At 49.4% G+C, this 18,198-nt stretch overlaps 2 protein-coding genes across 2 annotated transcripts in view; one reads left to right on the top strand and one right to left on the bottom strand.

The window, feature by feature from the left end:
• Positions 1-1,726: 1,726 nt before the first annotated feature.
• NIP7 (nucleolar pre-rRNA processing protein NIP7) lies at positions 1,727-10,414 on the bottom strand. The gene is made up of 6 exons (XM_078611452.1): positions 9,913-10,414; positions 9,350-9,436; positions 7,748-7,886; positions 6,082-6,222; positions 4,059-4,195; positions 1,727-2,392 (listed from the first exon to the last, which is right to left on the bottom strand). Exons 1-5 carry the CDS (start codon positions 9,966-9,968, stop codon positions 4,076-4,078), a joined length of 543 nt encoding a protein of 180 aa, XP_078467578.1. The 5' UTR covers positions 9,969-10,414; the 3' UTR covers positions 1,727-2,392; positions 4,059-4,075.
• Positions 10,415-10,855: 441 nt separating this feature from the next.
• The window catches only part of TMCO4 (transmembrane and coiled-coil domains 4), a 31,089-nt gene continuing 23,746 nt past the window's right edge, over positions 10,856-18,198 (top strand). Inside the window, exons 1-2 of the mRNA XM_078611453.1 lie at positions 10,856-11,031; positions 15,191-15,359. Coding sequence (XP_078467579.1) covers positions 10,992-11,031; positions 15,191-15,359 — 209 coding nt within the window. The 5' untranslated portion in view covers positions 10,856-10,991. The remainder of the gene's footprint in view (positions 11,032-15,190; positions 15,360-18,198) is intronic.

Below are 18,198 nucleotides of genomic sequence, written 5' to 3' on the forward strand. Positions count from 1 at the left end.
CATTCTACTTTCTAAAGGGTGTCACTTTTCAGACGTCATTCAACAATCTTTTTTTTTAACTTGCATGCTTGGAATGCCATTGAGGGGCCGAAGGAGGAACATGTTGGCACATTTCTATTTAAAGCTTTCGTGACTGCAGGGATTCATCTTCTTGGTTCTTTTGGTAAAGTCACGTAGAAGGGAAATAATACAAATAAAACATAATCAAATAATTCTCACGTTTCGGCCACAACGCAAGCAGCCGTCCGCAGGTGAAGAACAGGTCTGTTGGAAAGACAGTGAATGAGCATCACCAGGCTTGGCAGCGTATATTTAAGCCCAGCTTAAATATACGCTGCCAAACCTGTTCACCTGACGGCTGCTTTTATTTTATTGTTTTATTATTTCCCTTCTACGTGACTTTACCGAAAGAACCAAGATGTTGGCACATCTCCCCTTGTCACCACCACCATCAGCCAAGGTCCCCCAGATTCAATTCCTTTTCCTCGTCATCCTTCCTGTCCCCTTGGCAACGTGACGCTGCTGCCCATGGGAGGCAGGTTCAACCTCGACCCTAACACCCATATGCTTGGCGTTTACGTGTTCTCAGTCTCGATTTAAAGCGTTCGTGACTGCAGGGATTCATCTTCTTGGTTCTTTTGGTAAAGTCACGTAGAAGGGAAGTAATAAAACATAAAATAATTCTCACGTTTCGGCCGCAATGCAAGCAGCCGTCCTCAGGTGAAGACCAGGTCTGTCGGGGAGACCGACAGACCTGGTCTGCTTGTTTTATTATGTTTTATTTTTATTATTTTATTACTTCCCTTCTACGTGACTTTACCAAAAGAACCAATGTGTTCTCCGTCGTCATGTGGACTTTTCTGGGTCCTCCGGTTTTTCCTTCCACGTTGATAAACATTTTAGATTATTTGGCTGCTACACATTTCCACAAGCCACTTGATTGAGCTATCATGTGGCCAGGTCGCTTCTGAAGAGCTATCAAGCTCAGTTGGCCTTACATTGTTATAAAAGAGTAGGTTTTTATAAATTGTATTAACGAACCACGGTTATAAAGGGACCCCTTAAAACACTTAACCTGTTTTAGAGCAATGGAAAGTCCCCTGGTTAACTTATTTGATTAGACGTTATTTTCAGGTTGTGCAACTCAGCAAAACTGCAAAGGCAGATGTGCAGCCTCGTTACAATCCCCATTCACTAGGGGTGGTATGATAACATCACTTCACCAAAATAATCAGCCAATAGCATGAACGGATGTGCGTAAGCGCTGGAAGGTGTGCTGGTAGGCTCCCAAGTATGGGGTCTACCAACCGTATGCACAATATAAGTGCACAATCAGGACATCTATCCTAAGCCTCAAACCGCTTTTTTAAATCCTTTATATTAATTCGCTTGCTTGCTTACGACCGTGCAAATCTTTCGGTCGTTTTTAACCCACTTCCTGTGATCCAATCGAGCTGACATTTTCCACACAGACTCGTTGTGCGTGACAATTAATGTTAGTGAAAAAATGTTTCCAAAATTTTACACTTTTTAGGACAAAAATATATTTAATTACCAATTGCTTAATGGTGCAATGCAAGCATCTGACCCATAGGTGGCAGCCATCTCAAGCCAGAGGACGAGAGGACTCTAGCTGCCACGCATATAAAGGATTTATAGTGAAAAACTTTGTTTTTACGGGTTATACTTGTACATCATCAGGCAGGCAAGGCAAGCAACCGCCGTGTTCACGTGTCCAGGGCCTCGACTTTATTAAACACTGTACAGTGGGGGAGAGCTATTTCACGGAAAATGAAGTTTTGCTTTGGTGAATTAAGGTCAAAAGTATGCTGTAGATCAGTGTAGTTGAGTTGCTTCAATTTAGCAACCCTATGGAAATGCAAATATACCAGCTGTTCTCCCCACAGTGGGCATTTCCGAATCCAAAGAATGTATTTATACTGGAGGAATCCGTAGAGCTATAAAGCTCTTTCACAGATGTCCAGTAGATTAAAATGTGCACCAGTCGGCAATCCTCACTGGGACTTGGCACTCTGTATTCGTGATCGGAGGCATTTGTAGAAGTGTTGCATTAGCATTTAATGAAATGGTAATATACACAAATGTAAGTATAGCAGAAACGGTTAAAAAAGGAAAATGGAAAAAAATATATATACGCATTTGCCTATTGCAGATTGTGACCTTCCCTTAACGCTTGAGGAATGCTCTTCCTCCCTCGGGAGTGAATCTTTTAATCCCCCAGTATATATATGGTGGCAGTGCAGATTCGTCAGCAATCTGGATTTTTTTTTTACTTAAGTCGCCAACGTTTTTTTAATATTTATCGTGCGTGCGTTTGTAAAACAATTGCGTTCCACCGAGTTGTAGGAATCTCCTCCACATTCGAGTTATTCTGAAACACAGGCAAGGCATTCATCAGAAATGTTTGCATACAAAACTCTCCATCAGATCATGATAGACCCGTTACCTTGGTAAGCAGCCCTGTGTTATGTGCAGGCGTGTCATGAATGCGACAGCTGTACATCTGCACTTCGATAATGACCGTGGTAAAAACCAGATGAGGTTAGTATAATTAGCAGGTGCAGTGGTGGGTGGCGCAGTTGTGAGCACACTACACTGAATCTGGTGACATGGGTTTGATTCCTGGCTAACAACAGTGGTGACTGATATGAACCATCATGGCCCTCCTCTCCCTTCAACCTATCCTGGGTGGACAGCCAGCCCATCGTAAGCATTGCGAGATGAAATCCTCATGCAGGTCAAGGGGCTTATTTCGTTTTGCCAAGTGATACTCGCATATATCAAGGTTCTGCAATCTCCCTTATTTTTATAAAATGAAATCTCTGAAATGTTTAACAGTAATTCCTATGAATTAAAGATGATCCCCCCCCATGAGCCGACTAAGTGGCACAGCAGTCGGTGCTGGGCCAGCACTTGAGGTCTAAGTCGAGGTTATAGCCGCTCGTGATAAAACCACTTTCTCTTCTACAGCAAGTTGATGGTCACCACTGACCAGGCTTAACCCATGGAATTAACGCAAACCACAATCGCGAGTGGTGTGTAAATGATACATTACTTCAGATATCAATGCTGAAGGCTCACGGTGCACGCATTGATTCACTTTATTGTTTTAAACGTATTCCTTTTAAGAACCTAAATATTTACACCGGAGGAATCTGATGAACGACAAAAGCTATTTTTAAATCCTTCATATTAAGTTCGCTTGCTTGCACGCTTACGACCGTGCAAATCTTTCGGTCGTTTTTTAACCCACTTCCCGTGATCCAATCGAGCTGACATTTTGCACACAGACTCGTTGTGCATGACAATTTATTTTCGTGAAAACTTTTTTCCAAAATTTGACACTTTTTAGGAATTATTTTTTTATATTTAATTACCAATTGCTTAATGGTGGCAGGCAATCATCTGACCCATAGGTGGCAGCCATCTCAAGCCAGAGGACGAGAGGACTCTAGCCGCCACGCATATAAAGGATTTATAGTGAAAAACTTTGTTTTTACGGGTTATACTTGTTCATTCTGCTGAATAGTACACGGGACAAGTATACAGTACTCCTGTGAAGACCTTATTGCTTTGCATGTAATGGGTTCAGATCATCAAAATCTATCTGAATCACGACCCCTCGAGTCAAAATAATTTCATGTGAGGAATGAATCTTTCCAAGCAGTAATCACGCCACAACAGTGGCTTTTCCTGTGCCAGAATCATCGATTCGAATCTCGACATTTAATAACAATTCTGGAACATCGGCCAACCCTTATGCCCCGACAACCGATAGTCCATTTTTCGATTTAAAGCTTTCGTGACTGCAGAGGTTCATCTTCTTGGTTCTTTCGGTAAAGTCACGTAGAATGTCTACTCGACAGAACTGCTCTCCACCTGAGGACAGCTGCTTGCGTTGTGGCCGAAACGTCGTGAGAATTATTAAATGTTTTATTTATATTTTATTATTTCCATTCTACGTGACTTTACCGAAAGAACCAAGAAGATGAACCGATAGTCCCTCCCTTAACCCTCTTCGGGTCACGCTCGCTCACCTGGTTTGTTGGCACGCTCACGTGAGCGTATCCTCACAGCGGATGTACTCCCCAATGTCGGCCTGCTGGAACACCGTCACGGACATTGGGTCGCAGCGGCGGCACTCCTGCGTCGACTTGGCGGCGACGCCAAAACCCTGCAAGGTGGTGGTGTGCGACACAGGGACAGCGGCGATAACTACGCTAGCATCGCGTTCAGCATCTCTACTTAACAATTTTTATGATCAACCTTTTCCATAAGTTTTTTTTGGATTAAGTCGTGTAAATGTGTCACTAAATTCACCACCACCTGACACGGCCAATTAGTAATATTTGTCACAGCCAATTAGGTTTGTGACAAACGCTACGAATTGGCTGCATCAGGTGGTGGCGGGTTTAACCGTATATTTATGCCATTAAATCCAAAAAAATCTCGTGGATAATATCGTTCGCGAAAGCCTACATGTAAACTTTTTATTCTACCAGGTAAAGCCCACTGAGCTATTGGCTCAGATGTGGCCTCTGGGCGTCGTCGCTGCCCTGACTTGCGTTCAACAGGTCAAATAAATCGTGCAGCGTTGTGGGATGCTGTGGACATGAATGACGTAATGTAAAAATGTAAGCTTATTATTATTAAAAGCGACCTGGCCACAAATGATAGCTCAACGAAGTGGAAATGTATAGCAGCCAAATAATAGAAATGCGTGATGTTGATTCTAAAATGTGGAGGGAGAAATAAACCGGGAGAACCCGGAGAAAAAGCCACATGCTCACAAGAAGAACATGCAAACTCCAAATATTACAGGTGTCCGGATCGGGATCAAACCCACGATATTCTGCACTCGGCGAGGAAAATAACATCACGCGACAAGGATGGTCTTTACCCCAGTCACTGCCATGGCACACAGCATGTGTCTAATATCAGCACTCTCCATAATAGCACTCGTCACCACCTCCACCATCATGGCCCACACCACATCTCCCCTGCGATCACACTCGCCATACCAGCACCACTGCCGATAACTACTCCTTACACACAGCAAGCCATCACACATACCATCTCCTGAATATAAAGACTTGTGCATTGTAGGAACACCCTGGGTTTTCTAATAAATTGGACATAAGTTTACAATTAATTTAGTTTAACCGAGTGAGAACTCAAGAGACGAGGAGTAATTTGCAAGTGACCTGGGGCATTTAGTCTGCCAGTAGGGGGCAATGCTTGCTATGCATAATCCCCGTAGTTATTTGTGGGTAATTTTACAAATTTTTGGACCCAGATGCCAGCACACAATGGTCTACTCTTGCAAATAACAGTCTTTAAACTTTTAAAAATCAAATCCCGCATATGGTTAAAACACCGCAGTAATATCCAGCGTGGCCCACTGGATTCGAACCGTGAATCTCTGCAACAAAGGGTGAACGCGCCATGCATTCCAACAGGCCAAATAAATCGACTTCCGTTCAATCGGTCAACAGATTCAAACATCTTTTCACGTGGAGATGCAGCAGGATGCAAGTAAAGTTTTATATTTATTTTTACACGCAAGTTTATTTTCCCCACAATTGTATTCCAATTGTGCTATTGACACGACGTAACGAGTAGTAAGGATCCGTTCCGAACTCTTCAAATGGCCCGTTGAAGAAGACATTACACAACTACTTCTGAGATCCCTTAAATCGCGCACGCACACAAAGACAAAGATCCCCCATATAGCATTAACAGACTGTAGGGGCAAGTGCTGTTAGCGAGCACCTATGAAGGCCAGAACAGTACACGAGGGGGTGGGTGGCCAGCACCACGCCCGACTACCTTTGTCTCCCTAGTGGTGATGTTTACACACCGCACCAAGTACTAATTTCAGGCTGAGTCGACCTAGGGGAGGCCCAGGACCGGTTCAGATAATCGTCACTGGTGTTGGCTGTGGAATCGAACCCGGGTCGCCAGGTTCATAGCGCAGCGCGCTAACCGCTACACTACCGCTCCCCACACGCGCACACACACAACCAATGGGACCTCTTCAACATCCGTGGCGAAGCTCACCAGGGGCACGTCGGCCATGGAGTAGACGACGACGCCCTGGTACTGCGGTGTGTTCTCCGTGATGCGGCCGAGCCCCGACTTGAGGACGTGGTTTCCGTAGAGGAACGACTGCTCCGAGCCGGGCTTCACCCACACTTTGTACTGCGACACGTGACAAACGCAATTACCTCGCCGACCTCATCAGGGAATTTGAAACCGTCATCACGCGAACTGCTGTTCGTCCTCAAAGCAGCAGCAGCGGCTTTTGCCTGGCCGTTGAACAAAAACGGTAGTTACACCGCATCGTGCGCTTTTGGATGCGCTTCTACGGCTGTCTGGAACGCTCTTCCTTCCCATATTAGGAAGCCACTGGAGCTATGCACTTTAAAATCAAATTGAAAACGAATTTCTTAAAAAGTTTTGTGTTTAGTTTTTTGTCCTACCTCCGATTAGCACGGTTGGCTACTATGGCGCAAAATAAATTCACAGAACAGCGAGTGTTCGCGAGCTGATAGCCACGATTCGCAGCTGACATGTCTGAAAGTGACCGCTTAACCAGGCAAGTGCAAATCTGTGCCAATAAGACGATCACGTTCGAGAGGTTAACATAACCACTCATTGTGTGACCCAACCGGTAACAGTCGTGCGATGTCACGGGCTTGGCGTTATTTGCCGCTCAATAAAGATTCCGATTCTCACCCGGCACCTGTAAATGAGACGTCACCCCAATATTCCGATCCCTCTACAGCCTGCCAATGCAATCCCAGATAAAATGTCAATATCCTCCATGGCCTCGTTCCTGCCTACCTCTCATCTCACTCTTAACTCCCCTCCATGCACTCTGCTCCAGCAACCAAGGCTTTCTCCTCTGATGCCTCCATAAACTGGAACTCCATTCCCTCAGCCATCCGTGCTGTTGACACTGTTTCTGTTCAAGCTTAGACATTCATGTCCCTCCATAGTCTGGAGCTCCCGTCCCCCAGCCTTCCGTGCTGTTGGTTTCCTGTCCCTGGGCACCACGGTGGCGAGATGTTAACTACCTTGCCTGGTATCCAGGAGATTGTGGGTTTGATCCCGACCACGATGGCTGCATATTTTGAGTTCGCATGTTCTCCCTGTGGCTTTGTGGATATTTCTCCGGGTCCTCCTGTTTTTCCCTCCACATTTAGAAACGTCTGTTTAAGAGTATTTGGCTGCTATAAATTTCCACATGGTAAGCCACTTTTGCAAAGCTATCATTTGTGGCCAGGTCACTTCTGAAAACGAGCTATATGGGTCAGTGGGCCTTAACTGAGAAACCAAAAAAATAGTTTATAGTTTTTTAATTTATTTAAGGTTGAGTCGACCTAGGCAAGGCCCAGGATGGTAGTAAAAATAACATAATCTTGGACTAATCAACGGAACATTGAATCCGAATTGTTACCATTTGTTAGCTCTCTGAGACAGCGAGAGAGAGAGAGACTCCACAACACCGTCCGAGTAGAGAGGTTCCCTTTAACTCGCATCGACGTGAGCCTTACTGAGAGGATCGCTAATCGTGGCCAAGCAGCTGCTTGAGTGTTACTTCAAGTCCAAGCTCAGGGGGGACCTTCCTTTTCCTCTGCCTCCGACCGACTGCCTCCAAAACGAATACGCCCATCGTGTCCGCACGGCCTCTTAAGTTTGCGCGAGTGCGTGCTCGTCACACCTTGGCGTACGGCGCGAGGAAATCGAGCGCAGTCACGTGCAGGCGGAACTTGCGCGTCTTGGAGAACTTCCCCATGCACGTTCCTACGCACACGAGGTGCTCGCGCGCCACGCTCGTCGCCATCCGCAGCAGCTTGTCACTGAAGATTTTCGCGAAACGCAGGAAAACGGACAAGCAGCACACGCGCGGTAATTAGCGACGCACTTGGAGCAGTGCTTTCATTTCTGCTGCTACTCTGACCCAGAGGTCGCAAACAGGTTTTGATTCCTTACCCGCACCCGGCCGCACCAGGGTCGCAAACGGGTACCCGTACCCTACCCAATACCCGGCTACCCGTACCTGGCCGGGTATGGGTAGCCGGGTATCGGGTAGGGTACGGGTATCGGGTACCCATTTGCGACCTCTGCTCTGGCCACACCAAGTTGCGGGGTAAATTGACGACCGAGGGAAACTGCAGAAAAGGTGAATGGCAATTCAAGCAATGTTGGAGTTTAACTGCAGAATATATATATTTTAAAATCACGTGGTCACGTTTATTGTTTATTTGGTCTTTATTCTGGAATAGGTCCCATGGTGCTCGTGACTCTTTCCTACGCGATGAAGCAACATTTTTTAACAAGATAATTGTTTTTTACCCTTCTATCTGGCAACAAAACTGACACCTTTTTTTACAAGGAGTCATGTTTGCATAGACCACAATACCTGCAGTCATAATGCAAACAAAAAACATAACTGATAATGTATGCACTGTCCTTGAAGTTGATTGGTGCACACCCGAGACAGCTTTCCTTAGAGCCTGGTCTCAACATGGGTTGGACCAGATCACGCCAAAAGGCGCATTATTTAACAAGCCTGTCTGACGAACCCCTGAATGTGGAAACCTGTCCAGATATTTTAAACTTACACATACTCCATAAAACACACTGGTCGAGAAGGCGCAGAAGTCGAATTACTTCTCCCCCCCTGCTTCGTGCGGAAACAGACCAAGGTATAATATTTACATCATTACAGTTGGGTCAAGAGTTCACACTCAATACTCGTAAACCATCATCTCGTCTCGTGTCTTGAGTTGGATTACGGCTAACATCAATGGAAAGTCACATCCGAGCCGGTCCCACCCCCTTCACCAGGCCGTACTGAACAGCGTTAAGCGTGTAGGCCTTCAAAGCTCATTTATAAAGTCTATTAATTATTTATACGGTTAATGTCCGAAAAGATACCACTCCGATGAGCACGGTTGGCTACGTACGGTGCGAAAGAAGTTCAACAACAACATCCGCCATTCGTCACAAAGTGGCGGTGACGTCGCGGCTCCTGTGCCAGGCTAGGTGCACCGAGGCCATGAAAAGTGTCGAAGGCTCTCCCGACAGCTCACGGGGCCAGACCCAGGTGCCACGCGTTGACCGACTGCGATGACTGGCAGATAGCACCAGCTGTGCGCTCTACTGTGCCGACTAGTTTAATTTTATCCGCCCGGCGTTGTTGTGAGCGTCGCTCCTCCACCCTCCGTTGCTGTTGGGAGCGCGACTGCCTCTAAACTCCTAATTTTGCCTCTAAACTACCCAGCAGCGAAGTTCAACATTACAGTATACACATGCATACCTCATGTAGTACACGCGCTCCCTCTGCAAGCGAAAGCAGTACGACCCATCCGGTCTGTCCAGAAGCATCTTCACATTGTCCCCGACACTGGCGACGAGACGAGGCAACGACACGCGGCCGAGTTAAACACCGGACCCAAAACCCAGCCAGAAACATTCCCTTTAAAAAATACACTTGCTAATCTGGCGTTAATAAAAGCACCTCAACTGTAAAGTTGGAGTTTTGCGTTAAAACGATCGATTATTTAGTCGTCATGCAACGTACAGTGGTGCGGAGACTATATTCGGAAATTATTTCGACGGTAAATTGTGGCCTACGTAGCGAGCATACCGGCCTCTGCTCAATGTTAGCCAGGCGTGGGTTCAATTACGTAATTCGTAATGAAACGTTATCAGAAATGTAATTATGATATACTCTCTAACAACAAATCTGTTACAACTGTAACTACATTTGACCCCACGTCTCGCTGTTAGGCCGCAGCTAGCCCTAGGCGACGTCGCTTTAGCCTGAGCGATACACAAAACGCCGCCGTCCACCCCCCCCCCCCCCACAGCGCTCCTCACTATTTGGATAACTTCTCGAACAGAGACTTCGTCTCTTCCTCCGTCAGTGGACGCATGTTTCCTCGGACTCTGCGACGAAATCTCCACTCGGCGGCTCCAACAGAGATCAGCAGCGAGCGAGAAGCGGTCACCAGCAGCAGCAGCGGTAGCAGAAGAAGTCGAGGCCGGGTAAGTGCTCGACCACGTGTCGGTGGACCCACGAGGCTCGCGCGCGCGCGTTGATGACGCAATCACCGCTCGCCGACGCAGTCACCGCTCGCCGATGACGTCACGAGGGCATCGGCAACAGAGCTGCGCCCTCATCCTTCCCCCCTCCCCCAAAAAAAATAAGAAATAAACCGATTGACGCAGTTTGGCGTCGAGAACCCGGCAGCGTCATTCGGGAACAAAATTATAATTGGCGAGCGTCGTTTGCGGAGATTAAAAGTTGCAAAAGTGGACAAGCGGGCAACGCCTCCGTAAATAGCTGGTCCCTTCCAGATGACAAAAAAATACGCTTCCGGTTAACCGCGGGGCCTTCTGGGAGTGAATTACGGGAAAATGATGTCACCGGGCGTGGGGGGGCAAGACGTCATCGCTCACAACGGCGCCGTGACGTCACCGCGCTGGTATCGAGAAACCGCGCCGGCCCACCGCGTCGACGTCATCTCCGGCCCGCGCGCGCCAACGTCATCGCCGGTCCGCGCGCGCGCCGACGTCATCTCCGGCTCGCGCGCGATGGCGTCATCGACGACCAGCGCGCGATGACGTCATCGATGGCTGCTAGCGATGGCATCATCGACGGCCCCCGCGCGATGACGTCTCCGCAGAATTCCGACGCCGTGCGCGATGACGTCACGAGGCGCGCACGTGCAGGGGGGAGGGTGGGGGGTGGGGGCCCGGTGTGGGGGGATAGAAAAAAGTTAGCGGCCGATCGCGGGGAGCGCTCATTTACAGCGAGAGGCGACAGAGGGAGACAGGGGAGAGAGTGGGGAGAGACAGGGGGTAGGGAGAGACAGGGAGTAGGGAGAGAGAGGGGGAGAGAGTCGGGGGAAACTTTATCGTGGGACTTATATCTGTCTCCCTCCACGCTTTGGGCGATGATGGACGGAGATGGACAAGACGCGGAGAAGCGAGAAGGTGCGTGCCTCTTCCCATACCCGACACGAACCCCTAACACTCAACTCAACCCCTATCCCCTTCACTACCTCTACCCCTCTCAACTCAACCCCCATCCCTACACCACCCCTAACACCTCAACCCCCATCCCTACACCACCCCTAACACCTCAACCCCATCCCCTATAGCCTATACCACCCCTAACACCTCAACCCCCATCCCCTACACCACCCCTAACACCTTAACCCCCATCCCTAACACCTCAACCCCATCCCCTATACCACCCCTAACACCTCAACCCCATCCCCTACACCACCCCTAACACCTCAACCCCCATCCCTAACACCTCAACCCCATCCCCTATACCACCCCTAACACCTCAACCCCCATCCCCTACACCACCCCTAACACCTCAACCCCCATCCCTAACACCTCAACCCCATCCCCTATACCACCCCTAACACCTCAACCCCATCCCCTACACCACCCCTAACACCTCAACCCGTACACCAACCTCTACCCCTAACACCTCAACCCCTACACCAACCTCTACCCCTAACACCTCAACCCCTACACCAACCTCTACCGCTAACTTTCAAACACCGACTTCGCTCTGACCCAACGCCAACGTGAATCCGCGCACCGCCCTCGACTCTAACCCCAGCGTGAACCCTACTCAAGCCTTGCAGCTGGATACTGCGCACGGTGACCTTTGCCCTCACGGTGACCTTTGCCCTCACGGTGACCTTTGCCCTCACTGTGACCTTTGCCCTCACGGTGACCTTTGCCCTCACGGTCACCTTTGCCCTCACGGTCACCTCTGGCCTCACGGTCACCTTTGGCCTCACGGTGACCTTTGCCCTCACCTTTCGCGGCAAACGCTTTTTGCGTTCCGCAGGGGTTCTGTCTGGAAAGTATTCGCTCACTCGGGCACACCACATCGAGTATTATAGACATTCTCACTCAGGCTCAATGGCTCATGGTTGCATGCTTTCGTCTAGAGTCTAGACCGTCAGTCATGAGAGAACTATGAACCCTCACCTACCCTGACTATCCCTTATCATGTCCCTCGCTCGTACCCCACCCCTTCCCTTACTCTATCCCTACCCTATCTCTACCCCATCCCTATTCCTTATCCTATCCCTATTCCTTATCCCATCCCTCGCTCTTAGCCCACCCATTGCCATATCCCTACCCTTACTCTGTCTACCCTATCCCTACCCTATCCCTACCCTGTTCCTTATCCTGTCTCTAACCCTTACCTGTAGCTCCAACCCTTGCCCTACCCCTACCCTATTCCTTATCCTGTCTCTAACCCTTACCTGTAGCTCCAACCCTTGCCCTACCCCTACCTTATTCCTTATCCTGTCTCTAACCCTTACCTGTAGCTCTAACCCTTGCCCTACCCCTACCCTATTCCTTATCCTGTCTCTAACCCTTACCTGTAGCTCCAACCCTTGCCCTACCCCTACCCTATTCCTTATCCTGTCTCTAACCCTTACCTGTAGCTCTAAACCTTTCCCTATCCCTACCCTATTCCTTATCCTGTCTCTAACCCTTACCTGTAGCTCTAAACCTTGCCCTATCCCTACCCTATTCCTTATCCTGTCTCTAACCCTTACCTGTAGCTCCAACCCTTGCCCTACCCCTACCCTATTCCTTATCCTGTCTCTAACCCTTACCTGTAGCTCCAACCCTTGCCCTATCCCTACCCTATTCCTTATCCTGTCTCTAACCCTTACCTGTAGCTCCAACCCTTGCCCTATCCCTACCCTATTCCTTATCCTGTCTCTAACCCTTACCTGTAGCTCCAACCCTTGCCCTACCCCTACCCTATTCCTTATCCTGTCTCTAACCCTTACCTGTAGCTCTAAACCTTGCCCTATCCCTACCCTATTCCTTATCCTATCTCTAACCCTTACCTGTAGCTCCAACCCTTGCCCTATCCCTACCCTATTCCTTATCCTGTCTCTAACCCTTACCTGTAGCTCTAACCCTTGCCCTATCTTTTACCCGATGCCGCACCTCCGATTAGCACGGTTGCATAAGAAGTTCAACATACAGTACTTGCCTCTGCACGTTACCACCAAGTGGGTGTGAAACTCACGTGTGACGCACGTATCATTCACCCCTGTGACTGCGAAGGTACATTCACCACCAGCCTTGTCATATCCACTGCTGGATGAAGGCGTCTGTAATCCGTCAGGTTTTTGTTGTTGTGATTTCACTCTTGCATTCGCAATGGAGAGCCAGTGCCGTCTGCTGTAATTGTCTCTGTGAACCTGCATTTGTCTGGCTTCTGAGGGTTCCAGTGGGACAGCCAGTGGGACAGCCTCTGAGACATCTTCTGAGACATCATCTGAGACATCATCTGAGACAACTTCTAAGACATCATTTGAGACATCATCTGAGACATCATCTGAGACAACTTCTGAGACATCATCTGAGACATCTTCTAAGACATCATCTGAGACATCATCTGAGACAACTTCTGAGACATCATCTGAGACATCTTCTGAGACATCTTCTGAGACATCATCTGAGACATCATCTGAGACAACTTCTGAGACATCATCTGAGACATCATCTGAGACATCTTTTGAGACATCATCTGAGACATCTTCTAAGACATCATCTGAGACATCATCTGAGACAACTTCTGAGACATCATCTGAGACATCATCTGAGACATCATCTGAGACAACTTCTGAGACATCATCTGAGACATCTTCTAAGACATCATCTGAGACATCTTCTGAGACAACTTCTGAGACAACTTCTGAGACAGCCAGCGAGACAGCCAGTGAGACATAATCTGAGACAACTTCTGAGACATCACCTGAGACATCATCTGAGACATCATCTGAGACAACTTCTGAGACAGCCAGCGAGACAGCCAGTGTGACATCATCTGAGACATCATCTGAGACAACTTCTGAGACAGCCAGCGAGACAGCCAGTGAGACATCATCTGAGACATCATCTGAGACATCATCTGAGACAACTTCTGAGACAGCCAGCGAGAGAGCCAGTGACACAGCCATTAAGACAGCCAGTGACACAGCCAGTGACACAGCCTCCGAGACTTGCATTGTCCATTGTCTCATTATCGGCGCAATGTGAGTGACTATCTCGGGGTAGCTGGGGTCACAGACACTTGCCCCGCAGTTGGAACGAGTGAGTTCAGATCCCGGACCACAGGGCCCACCAGGCTATCTGGCATATTTCAGCAGTGGATAGGCCGTTGTTGCACTCCTTGTATGAAAACACCTCCGATGGATGGTCTCGCCTCGTGTCTATGGAATGTGGAATTTCCTCCTTGCCTGTTTTTATAATTTTAAATACATGTTTAGCCCCCCTTTGTCAATCCACTGCTGGATGAAGCCCCCCCCCCCCCCACTACTTGTCGGTCACGGGACAGGGGCAGCTCAGGAATGGTTCAGATATCACTCGCCATGGCCCTGATTCAGGTTTAGGTCGACCGGGTGATTTGTATGTGTGTTACAATATATAGGTTGATGGTGTCGTGGTTAGCACATTGGACTTGTACTCCAGAGGTCATCAATTCATTCTCCCGGGACTGCCGGTAAAGCAACCGACACTTTTCTCAGATCCCAACGCCTCTTCCCAGCAGTAGTGACGGGAACACCACAGTGGACTGGCTGGCCGCACGTGGTGTGGTGCAGTGTGAGTACTCCCACGTCCTCCCCAGTCGTCTGGCCAGCGTGGAAGAGTAGGCCAAATACTTTCTGCATGGGGTGTCCCTAGCTGCCTCTAGTGCAGTGTTCTTCATTGCAAGGCCCGTCGGCCGTTGGCGGCCCCTGGTGGCCTTTAGTGCGGCCCCTGACGTGTGGCCCCCCCGACAACACACAATTGTGAAAACACCCCCCATCATCATCATCGTGCTGCTGTCAAACCCCCAATGGTGTCAAATGTGTGGTGGGCCTCATACACTGACGATGTCTTATCGGCGAAAGTGCCCTCCCCCTCCTCTGAAAATTAGTGAAGAACAACTGCCCTAGTAGAAGCCCGTTGCCAGCAGTGCCGTGAGCAATCAACCGCGGAGCCACACCTTTACCTTGTTCTACGCAGGTTGATGATTGTTGGCGGTGCATCCCAACTCGTTTTGCTCGAACCCCAACTTTGCCGTTGCCTCGTCCCCTCGCCGCGTGCGTCGCAGGCCGGGCGGCCGGAGTCCTGGGCGGGACGATCGCGGCGGCGCAGGCGCCAGTGGAGCTCGCAGAGCCTGCGGAGACGGTGGGGAAGACGCTGTCGGACACGGGGCGCTTCTCTTACGCAGCGCTCTGCGCCATCTCCCTCGCGTCGCTCTTGCCCACCGACAACCACAGGTGCGTGGCGAGGCGACGGTGGCGGCATCGTGGCTCAAACCCGTTGGCGCCGCCACCGCCACTACTACCACCACTACTATCACCACCACTACCACCACCGCTACTACCATCACCGCCACTACCACCACCGCCACTACTACCACCGCCACTACTACCACCGCCACTACTACCACCGCCACTACCACCACTACTACCACCGCCACTACTACCACCACTACTACCACCACTACTACCACTACCACCGCCACTACCACCGCCACCACCACCACCGCCACTACTACCACCGCCACTACTACCACCGCCACCACAACTTCCACCACCACCACTTCCACCACAACTTCCACCACCACTTCCACCACCTCCAATACAGTACCAATAGCCACCATTCGCCACGAAGTGACGGTGACGTCACCACAGCACCTGTGCCAGGCCAGGTGCACTTTGAGGCCACGTCGAGTGTCGAAGGCTCTGCTGGCAGGAGGTCACGGGACCGACTCGGGTGCCACAGGTTGACTGCCTGATATAATTGGCGGATGCATCAACTGTGTCAACTACCTCCACCACCACTACGACCACGACTACCACCACCTCGCTACCAACACTTCCAACCCTCCACCAGGTCCCGCAAATGCTGCACAGCTGTTGCACAGTAGGCAAGCAGCAGCCTCCACGATCTGCCTCGAGGGTGTTTTGCCATCTGCTCTTCGGTCACTGAACTTGCGTAAACCGCTGCAATGCCTGTCTCGGTAGCCGGCACCTCCGCCACCCAAACTTGAAAACTAATTTCTTGAGATGTGTGTTTAGTTCATTGTCCTTCCCCCGCACCTCCGACTTGCACGGTTGGCTGCGTACGGTGTGAACGAAGTTCAGCATACATACGTACATACCCTGCACACACGTCCTATCCAGCGCGATGATATCGGCTCGTGCGCGGGAGATAGGTGTGTCGTTACGTTGCAGGTCCACGGTATGGGGAAGGCCTTCATTGAGCAGTGGATTGATTGTTCGTGGCTGCTGATGATGATGATGATGACGACGATGAGGAGTATACTGACAGAGTGGGCATGACTTAAACATGAAAATAAGGCAGTGGGAAGGGCTTTGTCATTCAGTTTTTGTTGTTTCCAGTCGCTTTCACTGGGGGAGAAGTTAATATGCACACGAGTTTAAAGTTTAAACTTCTGTGAACTCAGTCACTGCGAGGAATGCATAGGTTATCAAGTGTCACGCCAAGGTGGAATTATTCCAGTGAGATCCGGTTTGTTGAGTCCCTCCGTGCCACTGTTTACTCAAGCTTGCCGCCAACTCTATCCACAGAAACCTAATGCAGATAGATTATCGGGCGCAATTATTGGCATGGTGGTTGCCTGCGGATGGGACATGAAGCAGCTGTTCCTCTTCTGGACCCCGACGCTAATGCCACGATTACCCAGTGTCCCACGCCGCTGTTGTGATGTCGCTGTCACTACTGGAGGCGTTTAAGTGTAAGCCGGCCGGGTGGCTCGGCTTTGGAGTGAGTGGCACACAATCGGACAGTTGCAAGTTCACATCTCGCTTGGTGGTTGACTCAGCCCATCAGCGCTGCAGGGTTGATAAAATGCAGGGCACTTTGTGAGAAAGTCAATAGTGGTGGTGCTATGGATAGACTCACCCCGACGTAGAAATGTTGGATTTCCATCACTTGGCAACAGTAGCTAAACTAAAAGTAAACTATTTTTTATTATACCAGCTAAGGCCCACTGGCAGTGGGGGGGGGGGGGGGGGGTTGGGGGGCACGTGCCCCCCCAATGATCCGATCAAAATCCCTCATTTCGATCGGATCATTGGGGTTTATCTTCATATATATAAAAGGCAAAGTTGTGATTATGTGTGTCTGTTCAAAATGTTTAGCGTACTTCCCGACATGCAACAAACTTGAAATTTGCCATGTGGGTAATTTCCAGACTGTACACCATGCAAAAATTATAAAAATACACTTTTGTTTTTTTTTGGGGGGGGGGGGGAAGCTCAATAATTCATATATTTTTTGCACGGCAAGTGAGCTGTGACGTCAAATCTGTCACGTGACCCGCGCATGTGGAAGCGTAACGCATTGTAGTGTCGTGGTTAGCGCGCTGCACTATGAACCCGGCGACCCCAGTTCCATTCCCACTCACGACCAACACTGGTGACGATTATTTGAACCGGTCCTGGGCCTCCCCTACGTCGACTCAGCCTCAAAAAAGTAACTGGTGTGTTGTGTGTGAACATCGCCACTGGGGAGACAAAGGTGGCCGGGCGTGGTGAATCCAAGTCCCGGGCGAAGCCGGGTAGTAAAGCTAGTTAGTAATATATCGGCATTTTGCGACCCTCACTGCCACTGTGTAGCATATTATCATGTGCCAGGGACTCTATGAGATGATAGGATAATAGTCTGAGTCCATAATTGGCAAAAAGTAACGGCAAAGCAGTTATAAGTGACTCACAGAATTGTGTACAGTTGCGTATACAGTACACGACTTCCCTGAAGGCATTCACCTTCAGCGAGCGCGATGCCGATCACACACGGTTCAAATTCGACCCTCGATCGATGGCTGTGCCATCGCTGCACACGCGTCGAATAAAAAGCAAGGGACAAGTCCTTACTTACTAACAACTCCTTACTCACTAACATCTCCTTACTTACTAACAACTCCTATCATTTTTCATTGCTGGAGGGGTTGCCCCCCCTACCTGAAAATCCTGGCTCCACCATTGCCCACTGAGATATATATAGCTCTGTTTTTAGAATTGACCTGGTCACAAATAATAGCCTGATGAAGTGGTTGATCGCGTGGAAATTTACAGCAGCCAAATGTTC

This window comes from Lampetra planeri, chromosome 36, assembly GCF_965212315.1.
Source record: "Lampetra planeri chromosome 36, kcLamPlan1.2.h2, whole genome shotgun sequence".
In the NCBI taxonomy this organism is placed as follows: Eukaryota; Metazoa; Chordata; class Hyperoartia; order Petromyzontiformes; family Petromyzontidae; genus Lampetra; species Lampetra planeri.

What these genes read in the sequence shown, in the direction of transcription:
- NIP7 (XM_078611452.1), bottom strand. Translation starts at nt 9,968, where the DNA reads ATGCGTCCACTGACGGAGGAAGAGACGAAGTCTCTGTTCGAGAAGTTA. An exon ending in TTCGAGAAGTTATCCAAATA is followed by an intron (nt 9,437 to 9,912) that starts GTGAGGAGCGCT and finishes TCTCGTCGCCAG; the next exon opens with TGTCGGGGACAATGTGAAGA. An exon ending in GAGCGCGTGTACTACATGAG is followed by an intron (nt 7,887 to 9,349) that starts GTATGCATGTGT and finishes GAAAATCTTCAG; the next exon opens with TGACAAGCTGCTGCGGATGG.